This window comes from Monodon monoceros, unplaced genomic scaffold (assembly GCF_005190385.1).
Source record: "Monodon monoceros isolate NGI ecotype Baffin Bay Population unplaced genomic scaffold, NGI_Narwhal_1 Super_Scaffold_8, whole genome shotgun sequence".
NCBI lineage: Eukaryota > Metazoa > Chordata > Mammalia > Artiodactyla > Monodontidae > Monodon > Monodon monoceros.
In genome coordinates this window covers 419,225-431,459 of record NW_021703785.1, presented here as the reverse complement: position 1 = coordinate 431,459, position 12,235 = coordinate 419,225, and the positions used below count along the sequence as shown (strand labels likewise).

The window sequence follows — 12,235 nt, the reverse complement described above, 5'->3', positions numbered from 1 at the left end:
GGCCCGTGCGCTCGACCCCCGGCAGACCCGGCTCGCTCTACAACGAGCAGGTGCCTTCCGGCACCGCGCACGGCCTCCCGAAACGAGAAGGTGGGAGAACCGAGGCCGCGGTTTGCACGGGAAGCCGGCGGTGCTGACCTGTGGCACCTGCCCGTGGCCGCGCAGGCAGGCGACCGGCACTGCCGCCTCCCAGAAAGCGGCTCATCCCCGTCTCGGGGACGCCGGGCGGCAGGCGGAAGGGATGCCGCCTGGAGTTAAAGCCGATGGGCCTGGCAGACCGCTCTCGGCCTCGGACCCCACAACGGCTGCGCCGCTGAGTGCCAAGGGGCAGAAAGCGCCGACACAGAGCTAGGAAGGTTCCGTAAACGTTTTATTTTTCCATAGTTTTAGGTCAGAGAGAAGCATCTGGTAATAAAAATAACAGAATTCTCTTCCCGGGTCCGCTCGGGCGGTGCTGAGGTGAGTCCGCTATTTACACATATGTTACACACGGGCAGGGAGGCCGTGAGGGGAGCTGGCGGGCGAGGGGTCAGTGTCTCGGGCAGGGGTGCGGGGGCCTCCTGCCGTCCCTCCTGGTCTGGGAAGAAAGCTAAGGCGCACGTGGCTGCGCGGGCGTCCGGCGGCAGCAGAAGCCTAGGCGGCTGGCTCAGCTGGGGGGCAGGAGTGGGCCGTGATGTCGCTGTGCTTGTAGATGGCCTCGTCCAGGTCCAGAACCTTCCGGTTGACCTCCAGCGTCATGCAGCCGCGGTAGAAGGCTGTGACCGGGGCTGAGGTCACTGGCACATCTGGGCCGCGGGGGAAGAACAAACATGTCTCAGGGGGCGAGATGCCTGGCATCTGGGGCCCGGGCTCCCCGCTCTGCGTCTCCAGCCGCCTCGAGGGCACGGTTTCCCATCCCTGCGGAACCCCTCCGTCTGGCTCGGGCACACAGGCTTGACGCCGCACCCCGGCCCCCAGGAGCGCACACAGATAGTCAGATCAATTAAATATTATCTTCTCGGCCCGAATGAGTCATGCCCAGGGCTTCCAGGCTTTCTCTCGTCCTCTTCAAAGCTCTGCTTATTAAAACTAAATGCACTCTGAGTCTGCCAGCCAAGACAGAGATGCCGCCGTCTGCGGCAAGTGGACACCCACCCTGAGGGGTGGGAGCAGACGGGGGCTTACGTGAGGCCCTGGCCTCGTCCTCCTGCCACCACTTCGCCCCGATTCCTGGCTCCACCTGACCAGACCTGAGCCCCGGATGCAGGAGGGGCCGGGGTCACTCTGCCTGCTGCCATGGCAACTGGACACCAGGCCTCAGGGGCGAGGCTGGCTGGGGCGCTGGGGCACCCGGCCCCCAGCGTGGCCCAGTGGGCTGAACCCTCCTCACTAGCCTTGGCCGGAGCCACTGTCTGATGCCCATGGTTGGGGGAGGGGCTCCTGGAGGGTGCGGGAGCTGGGGAGGGGAAGCTTCAGGCTGCCACTTGTCCCTGCAAGCGCGTTCTCAGCCTGAATGCCACACACCACGGCAGGCCGGGGCCGACACCCAGCGAGGCACCCGATGCAGCCACGGGCCGGCTGCTTCCCTCTTCCTTTTAGTACAGAGCAGCCCAGTTCTGCTTGGGGCGAGCAAGTTGGGGCACCCTACCTGGCAGCCCCCCGACGAAGGTGAGCACGGAGCCCTGCAGGTGCCTCCCGAGGACGGCCAGCCTCTCCTGCAGCCCTGCTGGGCTCACTTCACTCTGGCCCTTGGTGCCGTCCACCTCCAGGGTGGCCTCGTCCTTGTTCACAGAAACGGTCACAATGTGCTCCTGGCCGTCACAGACCTTGATCTCCATCAGGACCAGGGTGACGCTCTCAACAGCCAGGACGACCAGCTGCGGGGAGAAGCACGCCTGAGCAGGGGCAGGGCAGGTGGGGTGGCGGCCAAGTGCCCGCGGGCCCTGTTGTCCAGGCAGAACACGCCTCTGACAACACAGGGCAGAGGCGCTGTGATGACCGACGGCCCTCCCCTCCCTCCCTCTCCCTGCCCGGGGAGGTGGCCTCAGCTGGGTGGGCCTCGGGGCCGTTTGTCCCAAGTACCGGGACGGGGGAAAGCCGGCCTGGGCAGGGCGCAGATCCGCGCCCATCAGCTTGCAGACCCGCTAAGAGGGGAGCTGGGTGGCCCCCGCGGGCGGGCTGACTTGGTGAACACACCCCTCTTAGGACAGAGGTGAGAAAATAAACCTATTTCCGCCACCTCTTAGCTGTTCTCTGAGAAAGCAGTAAGTCCAGTCAGCACGGTGTTGGCGTGGTGTCGGGAGAGAGGGGCTGCGTGGAGGTGACGGGCAGCGTGTCCAGGGGCGTGTGCCCAGAGTTCCGCCTGCGTCCCCAGGGGGCCGCATGACAAGGGTCTGGGGCACGTTTGCACATCTTTTTCAAAATGAAGATCTGATCTGTGAGCAAAATCCTTTGGCTTACATACGAGCAATTAATTCAAACTGCTACACCACTGAGCAGGTGGGAAAGTCTCCCCACCGCACAACTGGCTTTCGGGAACCCAACATTGTCCCCGAGCCACGCGTGGCTGCTCAGACCCTGGAGAGAGGCGGGGAGGGTGGGCTGGCACCTCGAGGGGCACGGTGTGGGCCACGGCCTGGCTGGGCACTGGGCGCTGGGGCGGCACTTCGTCCTCAGGGGTCGGGGGTGGGGTGGGGCAGTGAGTGGTACCTGCTTTTTGAGCTTCTTGGTGGAGTGGTAGTCGACCAGGGCCACGGAGAGGGCCACGGCCTGGTCATCGCCCACCAGCGCAAGCAGCATCCCCGTGTCGGCGGCGGGGCGGATCCGAGCCACGGCCTCTACTTCCCAGGTGGTCTCCGTCCCGACATCAGGCGATGTCCGAGCTGCAATGAAGGCGGCACATCACAGGGTGATCCAGACCCGAGAGGCGGGGAGAGAGACGCGGCGAGCTCAGCTCCCCCGCGGCCCCGGGCAGGAGAGGACGCCGGGCGGTGGAGGAGGTGGGAAGCCGGTAACAGCCTCCCAGAACCCGCGGTTCACGCCAGCAGCTGGGAAGTGACGGGGGCCGGCTCTGGACTCAGGTCTGGGCCGCAGTCCAGAGGCCCCAGGCCGCCTGAGGATGGCCACGCCGCCCGCTCCCCCGAGCGCCCCTTCGTGTGACCACCGGGCCACCTAGTCCCGCTGGGACCTCAGACGCGCCACTCGGGCCGTGCTCAGCCCCCGGGCGCCCCCGACTCCCTCCCCGCAGGTCAGTTGAATGGGGCGGGCGTCTCAGCCTTCAACCCTCTGCACCTCACCTGCGGCCTTGTGCAGCCCCGCAAGCTGAAGGACTTTGAAAAGTTAAAGACGCGAAGAAAATGGAAGCTTCCGCGAGCCCCACTCAACAGCACATACGGTCTTACATCCTGAGCTGCACTTTTCTACCGTCACAATCGACGCCTCCGCGGGTGAGGTTTTGTTCGGGTGTGTTAGACGGGCCGCAGTAGGTACCGCGTGTGGATTATAAACCATACGGTGCGTGTCACGTATACGACGCATCTGAATGAGTATACATGGTGCACGCCTCTTGCACAAACTGCTCCAAAGCACTTGTGGTAGCAGGGCTGCATTCTGGTTCTCGGAGGGCGAACGCCACCTCACGTTTCCTCCCCACGTGTGATCGCCTGCTGCTGAAGAGGCCGGACAACCTCCGCCCTCTTGGTTTTTAAGTGTTTCTACCTCGTGAGAATGTCAGGCAGGGGCTGCTTCGGCAGAAGGATGCTGAGGCCATGTCTGCGAACGTTTGGGCTCCGACCTCGCCGTGGGCCGGTCTCTCCCCCCAGTGGACTGTGTGCCCCTCAAATCGTGTGTGCGTCCCCATCCCAGAGGGGCCTGTTATGGCCAGTTCCCATAGCTGTTCATCGAATCGAACGCACACAGAATTGGAAAAAGGAACCGACCCAGCCTTCTCCTCTGCTGCCGAGCTCCCCCTGCACCCCTGCGGCGGGGGGAGTGTGTTCCCTGCCGAGTCCCCGGACAGATGAGGCCCGCGGCCTGGTTGCCAGAAGTGTGCTTAAGGCACCAACGCCTCAGCTGCCCTGGGGAAGTTTTCTCGGGTGCACAGTGGGGTCAACCACATGCCCCTCGCCTAGGGCTTCTCAGGCTTTGAGACCCAGTGAGTCCAGATCCACTGGGGCCTGCTGCTGAGGGCAGGATCTGTCATTTCCTAATGCGTCCTTTCTGTGTTGCAACGTGAGAACGTTGACGGTATAGTTCAAGACATATTAAAAATGCATAGAGTTCTAACTATCATTTGGCCTTTGTTGTCACAGAACTTGAAGGTCAAAACCATGCAGCAAAAGCGGCGAGCAGCCCACAGCAGGCACGGTGACGGGCACAGGGACAGCACCGCAGCCAGTGGAGACTGTGCCTGCGGTGTCTGCGTTACCACAATGTTACTGAGAAAGGAATTAAACATTTATGCTCCGTGATGTGATAGTAAACATCATAGGATGCTCTAGGTTTGCACGTACAAAGACAAAGACTGAAAGAGTGACGTGTTTTGTATGAGGTGGTGCGATTAGGGGTCAATGGTTCTTTTCTAAAAACCCTTCAGTGACGTGGTGATGCTTTTGACAATTAAAGACAGAAAAGGGGACAGTGACACAAGGTCTTGAGAGGATGGCCCGACTTGCTAAGGAGGAGGGAGCAGGCCCCGCGTCCTCCGAGCTGGACGGACCCTCCTTGAACTTGCAGGCCACCAGGGCAGTGAGGTCTGAAGGAGGCAGCAGGCCACCTGCCCTCCTGGGCTGACAAGCAGGGCCGGGGTGGGGTGGGGGGGTCACGTGTGCACCTTCAACCATGAAAGGCTCAGAGTCTAAGAACAGAGAGGGACTGGGGGTACCCCGGGGACTCTTTTAGGGTGAGAGTGTGGAGGGGGGAGCAGAGCCAGGAGCGGGGGCCTTGGCAGCAATGCCAGGAGCCTGGCAGGAGGAGTGGGCTGTGGAGAAGGGGAGGGGGGCGACCCTGGAGCCTCCCTGGACCAGGTGTCCACCTGGGACTGCCGGGCATCCCGGGCTCTAGACGCCTTCCCGACCCTCGGAAAGAGGCACACGGTTCTGTGCGAGGTGTCCCTGGGCCGGGACCCAGGGCTCTCCCAACATCCTCAACTTGGAAGTCACTAAGGCCCGTGAGCCCAGGCATGGTGACACCTCAGGGCTCCAGCTGGTGCCCCCCGGGAAACAGAGGCTAACTTCAACCCTGTCAGAGGGGAAGTCGGGGAAATCCTGGGTCCAGACTCAAATGGAACCGCTACCGTCCCCGCCCCCCGCACCGTCCGGGTTGACATCCCCAGAGCAGAGGTGGCAGTGGTACCGCCGGGATTTGGAACATTCACTCATTTCACATAAAGCTGACATCTAAGTGCTCACTTATCAGCACGGGAGGATAATTTGTCTTTACTGTAAAAGTTGTCACTGATGGATAATAAAAGGGAAGAGATAGTTGTGGTTTGTTCCAGGAATGAAGGGCCCTGCTTCACAGAAGCCGGAGGGACTCCGGGCCGACCCTGTGTCCCCTGCGGCAGCACACTGGCCCCCGGCTGCCCACCCCGCCCGCTACGAGGCCTGCTCCTGTCTCCCCGGGTGTGAAGGAGAAGCTCCTTTGCTGCCTCCATAGCGGCTGTTAAAGCCTCGGCTCCTTGGGGCCTCTCTCCTTCTCGTCCTTCTGAAGCTTGAGCTCAGGGACTCCTTGAGCTGTTGCCCCCTCCCCACAGCCCACGGCGCTGTGACTGCAGTGTTGGGCGTTCCCGAGTGGCTCCGTCTACATCTACGTGGATGAGCCTGAGCTGTCTTGTCTCAGAACCTTCTGGGAAGCTCCCCTTAGAGCCCTGCATCCGCCTGCCCGTCTCGGCCACCAAGCACCGACACCCTCCTCCGTCCCTTTTTTTCCCAGCCCTGCACCCTGGGAGTGGGCCTGTGCCCCGCCCGTAGCCCGGGGGCCGTGAGGCCGTCCCAACTGCTGTCTTCCCCGGTAGGAAACTGTCTCCTGCTTCTCTGGTTTTTAGTGCATTTCGGCGTATTTTGGCTACAAGGACAAGCACAGCCATCCCGATGCAGGAGCCAGGACTCACCATAATCCAGGCTGTAGGAGGCAAACCCTCTCCCAGGGAAGAAGGAGCCTCTCTCGGTCAAGGAGAAGCACTGCATGTTCACGTTCGCCTTGACCGTCTCCTGGACGGTGGTGTCCTCACCGTCCAGCCAGTGCCAACTCCTCAGGCAGCCGTCCAGACGGGGGTTCATCTGGAAAGACAGAGACCCCCGGTGGCTTCCTGGTGCCGCCCGCTCCCACGGCGCCCTCCCGGCACAGGCACGTGGAAATCCACCACTAACGTGGATGAATCCTGCGGGGGGAGGTGTTTCCACTACAGGCTCCGCGCTCATGGAGGGATTCGCTGCCCGACTCCAGGTACACGGCACACGCAGCAGCACATGTGGCACATCCGCGCCCCACCCATCCTCCTCTGCCTGCACCCGGTCCCCACTCGTCTAACAGACACAGGGTGCTGACCACTGCCTGGAAGGATGAGGGCGAGGGGCCCCTTCCACAGCAGCTGTGCCTGCGCTCCTGCCAGGCGCCCAAAGCACCTGGGGTGTGTAGGGCGGGGCTGGGGACCCGCAGCTGTGCACTTGCCACGTGGCTCTGCGCACATCAGGTCGCCCCAGCCTTTGTCTGTAAAACGAGGAGGCGTGAGGCACACGGATGGGACTCTGGGGTGTGGGCCAGCCCTCTGGAGGGCTGCCGCCACCACCCTCTACTCGGAACCTCAGCGTGCTGGACTCACGTCTCATGTTCAGTGTGGAAATCAGACCCGGAACACCAGGGATTCTGGCCGTGGACATCAGCACACCGGGGGAGTGGGGTGATGAGATGGGACAGGACTTTGGGAAATGACCAACGCCAACCTCCCATTAGGTCTTGTTTCCCCTATGGGAATCCCAGCAGGGTTAACAACCCGAATGTTCTTGGGAACTGTCCAAAAAAGTTGAGTGTTCTTTTTGTTAAAGGATAATTTCATTGTGATTTATCTCCTCTGCAAAATAGACATTTTTATCATCAGTTTAGACGAAAACGCAAATGAGTTTCATAGCGAGATGGTGAGGTGCATGATGTAGCTGCACTGCGGCTTGTTAAGGTCTAGAGACGCTTGCCTCCCTTCCGGTCCTCTGCCAGGGCCCTCAGGGTTAAACCCTGTGCTCAGCCACCTGGGCTCCGACCTCAGGGGCTAAGGACAGTACTTACAGGCTGGACGAGGTCTTTCTCCTTGAAGGGAACGCCTCCCACGGTCAGGTTCAGATGGTATAGTCCTCTGTCCAGCTGGAACAGGTCACCGGCCACGGCGATCTTCATGACAGCATCCTTGTTCACCTTGATCACCAGGTTCCGTTCGAGCTCCTCAACGGAGATCTGAAGAGCACAAGTGCTGTGAGGGTGGATGTGCACCTTCTGAAGGGGCGCCGAGCCTTGGGTACCAATTCCCATCACCACCCAGGGCCAAGAGACCCCCAGCCTCGGGGGGGCCACGTTCCCATCACCACCCAGGGCCAAGAGACCCCCAGCCTCGGGGGGGGCACGTTCCCATCACCACCCAGGGCCAAGAGACCCCCAGCCTCGGGGGGTCCATGCTCATCACCTGTACTGCTTCCCTGGCATCTATGGTGTGGCTCCAACCCTGCCGGTTTTGGTTTCCCTCCCAACGCTACTCCCCCCCCCCCCCCCCCCCCCCCTACAGGTGAGCCCACCTGGAGCCCCTTCCCCATCTCTGGACCCTAAATTAAGCCTCAGTCAGGGAGCTGCCTTCTGGGGGCCTGAGGTCACTGCCCCCTTGTGTCAGCCCTGACACCTCCGGTCCTTAGCTTCTCCTACCCCTCACTGAGCACTTTGAATACAAGAGGACATATGTTACTTCGGGATCTCCAGCAATAGTGCCTGGCATGGACTGAATGCTGACTGAACATATGAATTCTTTCTAAAACTTGTCACTCTTCCCTGCTTTCCTCGTAGGAAAATTAAAAAATCTGTCACTCTATACACGATGCATCTTCCTAATGACCCAGAAGCCCCTCAATTTCCTTTCTGGCTCAGGTGGAGAAACATTTAGGTACTGGGTCTGAATTTGGTCAGGAGACAGCAGTGTGCACATGTGGGGAGCCTCAGGGGCAGGGAGAGTGGGCAGAGGTCGTTGTGGAACTGGCCCTGCACCTCAAGGACCAGTTTGTGCCTTGGGTGGGCTGGCAGCCATGTGCATCCACTGGTCATGCCTCCGATAGCCCCTTCCCCTCGGGCAGTGTCCCAGCCCCGCTCGGGACCCTCCTGCCCTCAACCGCGGGGCAGCGGGTTCCCACGTGTGGAGCTCCCTCAACCCTGAGACGGCTTCCCTCTAGATCGACTGTTTTATCTGTAACTTTGCGGAAGGCATCCCTCCTGCTGCTTTGGAGATGCTCGTGCTTTAAGAGTCCAGGAAAGGAGGAGCTAGACGCCACCGACAGGATGGAAATATTAGCAAACGTCTACACTTTTTATTCACAGAGACCAGGGCAAATTTTTCCATTTAATCTTCACTTCTAGAGGAAAAAAGAATGCTTTTCCCATCTCTCTTTCAAGCACTTACTTCTAAAAGCCCAGTTCCAACTAAGGGGCCTCCACGTTTGGGGAGGGAGCCTGTGTGTCACAGGCTGCTTTGCTCCAGGCATCACGATGGAGGACAGAGCGGCAGCTCCAAAGCCACCGGCTGCAGTTCAGGCTCTGGGCGGTCAGGGCACCTCCATCAAGAGGCTGGAGGTCAGCACGAACGGAGCAGGCCAGGGGGCCAGAGCCTGGGCCGGCGTCACGAGTCACGTCTGACCCTGCCCCACACTGAGAGCCGGGCCCCGGGACCTTGGCCGGTTCTCAGCCTCGAAGCAACTGGCAGTCTGAACCGGCGGGTCCTCGAGGTGGGGAGTCCCGAGTCCCCCTGGCCTCAATCCAGCTGCCAGGGGACCCCCATACCCCCCCACAGCTGTGATAAGCAGAAGTGTCTCCAGACACAGCCAGGTGTCCTCAGAGGAGTCACCGCACTGAGAATCACGGCCGCTGCGGTGGAAGCCCTGCTCTGCTTCTGTGAGGACATAATGCCCACCTGAGCGCAGGCTTTCTGGCACGGGGCCGTCCTGCCACGGCTGCACCCACTAACTGCTGAGTGAGCAAGTGCAAGGAGATGCTGGGTCCTCGGCCCAGGAGCCCCGGGCCGGCCCAGGCAGCGCAGAGGGGGCCACGCTCACCGTCTGCCACGAGCCGTGGTTGATGATGGGTCCGCTGCTGGTGACACGGCCCACGCCCTGGTAGCGGAGCTGCAGCTCCAGTCGGCCGGCCCGCAGGCCCAGGACGATCCAGGTGCTGTCCCGATGGCCTCCGGCGAAGAACAGGACGCCCTCAGGATCGAAGGTCCTGAAGTCGAACTCAGCCACCAGTCTAAGCGCGGGCAGAAACGAGTGGGTTACACGCGGGTCGTGGCGCGTGACCCCTCCCGGCGGGGCTCGCCTGGCCTCGGGAAGAGCCCAGGCGAGCGGGCCGAATGCCGCCCACACCCCAACGCCAGCAGCGAGTCCCCAGGGAGGCGTGCAGCTGGCACCAGCCCTGAGGCCCACGCGGCTGTGCTGGACTGTGGGCTCCCCGGCCGGGACGCGAGCACGGGGCTGACTTTGACCCCCGCCGCCAGGCCCAGATGCTTGGGCCGTCCTCTCACCTCGTGGGCTGCAGCCGTTTGAAGCGCAGCCTGATCACGGGCGTCCCGCTGAACATGCGGCCCAGGTACAGCGACTTCACACTCTTGGCCACGTTGAAGGGCACGCAGGGCAGGATGTCCTGTCAGGAGCGGGAAGCTGGTCTCAGGTGGGGGCCCTCGGCCAGGCTCCCACTGGAACCCCCAGGGACCCTGCTGCCCCCAGCCCAGCCCACCATGGGGGCTCCCAGGGGAGGCTGGTCTCCGATGTTTTCAGAGGCCCCCCGCTCCCTGCTGGCTCTCCAGCACCCTCCTTCCCTGTGCATTTCCCTTCTGCTTTCATATTTTAATTATGGAATATTTCAAACGTATGGAGAATAATAAAAACAACTATAAAATGTTGTAAAACAAGCAAAAAATGGAGACCTTGAAGTTGTTTCTAGAATGTTCCCTGCTCTACGATGCGGCTTCTCCACTACCTGGAGGACCGCACGGTGGGAGCCCCGGGGGGGTCACAGGGCAGCCAGGGCGGGCCTGCCCTCATGGTCAGGGAGCGCTTGCTGCCCATGCATCGCAGAGCCCGGGCAGGGGCTGCGGTCACGCGTGTATGAGTGAGTCACTCTGGGGAGGAGCTGAGGTGGCCACAACCAAACATCGGATGGCATGGCCACGCCTCCCACCCCACCTCTCCCCACGGGGCCCGAGGACACGCTCCCAGCCAACCCCACGCGGGGCCACAGTGCAGCCGGGAGGCCGGGCCGGGCGCTACCTCGCAGGTGTTCATGTCCGGGGACAGCTTGAGGCCCCCGCGCCCGTCGCAGTGGCAGGTGTAGCTCCCAGGGGAGTTGACGCAGGCCTGCTCGCAGCGCCCCTCCGCACACTCGTCCACATCTGCCAGCCACAAGGAAGCGCCTGAGCCCACTGACGCCACCACGCACCCTGCTGCCCCATCACACCGCCATGGACGTGAGTCCCCAGCCCGAGACCCGGGAGCTCCAGGCCCGTGGCTCCCGCCCAGGTGGCCGGCTCCTTCCTGGGGACGCGGGACGGAGGCCGTCAGCATGGCCAGGTCAGCATGGGGCACAGGGACAGCCTGGTGGGCAGGCAGGGCCAGGACTACCCCATCCCCTCCCTGGTGGAGGGGGCAGCCGCCGGCCCCAGGCAGGAAGGCGGTGGGAGGGAGCATGGCTCTCGGCACCCCCGGACTCGGTTGGGCTAGGCTGCACCGAGGGCAGGAGAGAAGCCCGTTGCCCAGAAGCACAGGGGCCCCGCCTGGTCGGTCTCCCTGTGTCTCTGGGGAAGAGGCCCAGGTGCACAAGAGGCACGTGCCATGTCGCATGTGTGCAGGTACGCAGAACCCACACGAGTGCTCAAGCACGCTGTGCTCCTGGGAGAGCAGTGCCCTGCGCACGCGTGTGTGTGTGCGTGTCCCGTGTGGTGTCAGGGTGGGCACCTCGGCAGGACTTCTCCTGGGAGCTGAACGCGTAGCCCTCGTCGCAGAGGCAGGAGTAGGAGCCCGGCAGGTTCTGGCACTGAGCCTCCCCACAGGCGCCTGCGTCCGCACATTCATCCAAGTCTGCAGGAAAAACCAGCTGTGTTTCAGGTCCACCAGGCCTGCTGGCAGCCGGCCCGAAATGAGATGCCGCCAGCCAGGCTGGGAGCCGCCGCTGAGAGGCATCCAGCTCTGCAGAGTGAGCACAGCCTGGCCTGGCGGTGTCATCACTGCACCCTGGGCAACGCAGCCCTCCTCCCCTCCCCGTCCCCATTCCCTCTCCCCTCCCCTCCTCCCCCTCCCCCTCCCTCCTCTCCCCTCCTCTCCCCTCCCCTCCCTGCTCCTCTCCAGCCTCCTCCCTTCCTTCCATCCACTGGGCTTTCCAGCCCCAGCCCAGGAGCAGGGGTTGGGGGGCACTGCTGATCAGGGGCCTGGCTGAGAAGGCTGATTCCAGACGGTGTACAGGGCACCACGTGGCCGGGCTGCACACAACCGGTGCTTAATTCCAATGACTGCAGTCCAGGAAGGTAAAAAAGTGACTCCTGGGGCCCTTTGACTAGAAGTCCCAGCCTGCGCCCTGGAGCCCTGAGCTGACCACGGAGCTGACCACTGCCTGCCAGGCCTCACTCAGGCTCCCTGGTTCCAACCCCCTCCCCTCGCACCGGGGGCTGCCCATGGGAAGCCAACGCCACAGTCGCTGTAACTGACAGTCAAGGGTCAGTCCTGGGGTTCCATCCCCTCCGCCCCTCTGGCAAACAAGTACAGAAAGCCTGCAGTTAAGAACTGGTTCCTAAAGTGACAGAGGGACTTTCTAGAAAGCGCAACCGTTACTTCAAATAACATCGATTCCTCAGATGGCACACAGGACCGCATGCCTCAAAGACTCACGACCTCATTACAAGGGCAGTTGAGCAAACACAGGCTTTCAGATGTGGAAACTAAGATTTCTCCCCGCGATCGATCGTGGGAAGGAGACAACACAAAGGGCACCTGCTCCCCCCAGGGAGCCTGTAAACCTACACAGTTCC

General features: G+C 62.1%; 1 protein-coding gene across 2 annotated transcripts in view; it reads right to left on the bottom strand.

The window, feature by feature from the left end:
- Nucleotides 1–357: 357 nt before the first annotated feature.
- GAS6 (growth arrest specific 6) overlaps nt 358–12,235 on the bottom strand; it is a 32,598-nt gene continuing 20,720 nt past the window's right edge. For both annotated transcript variants that reach the window (XM_029210377.1, XM_029210378.1), the window contains 9 exons: nt 11,169–11,291; nt 10,485–10,606; nt 9,740–9,858; nt 9,276–9,465; nt 7,258–7,422; nt 6,089–6,257; nt 2,689–2,861; nt 1,628–1,856; nt 358–785 (listed from right to left, as the gene is read on the bottom strand). In XM_029210377.1, the coding sequence (XP_029066210.1) occupies nt 634–785; nt 1,628–1,856; nt 2,689–2,861; nt 6,089–6,257; nt 7,258–7,422; nt 9,276–9,465; nt 9,740–9,858; nt 10,485–10,606; nt 11,169–11,291 (1,442 nt within the window). In that variant the 3' untranslated portion in view covers nt 358–633. The remainder of the gene's footprint in view (nt 786–1,627; nt 1,857–2,688; nt 2,862–6,088; nt 6,258–7,257; nt 7,423–9,275; nt 9,466–9,739; nt 9,859–10,484; nt 10,607–11,168; nt 11,292–12,235) is intronic.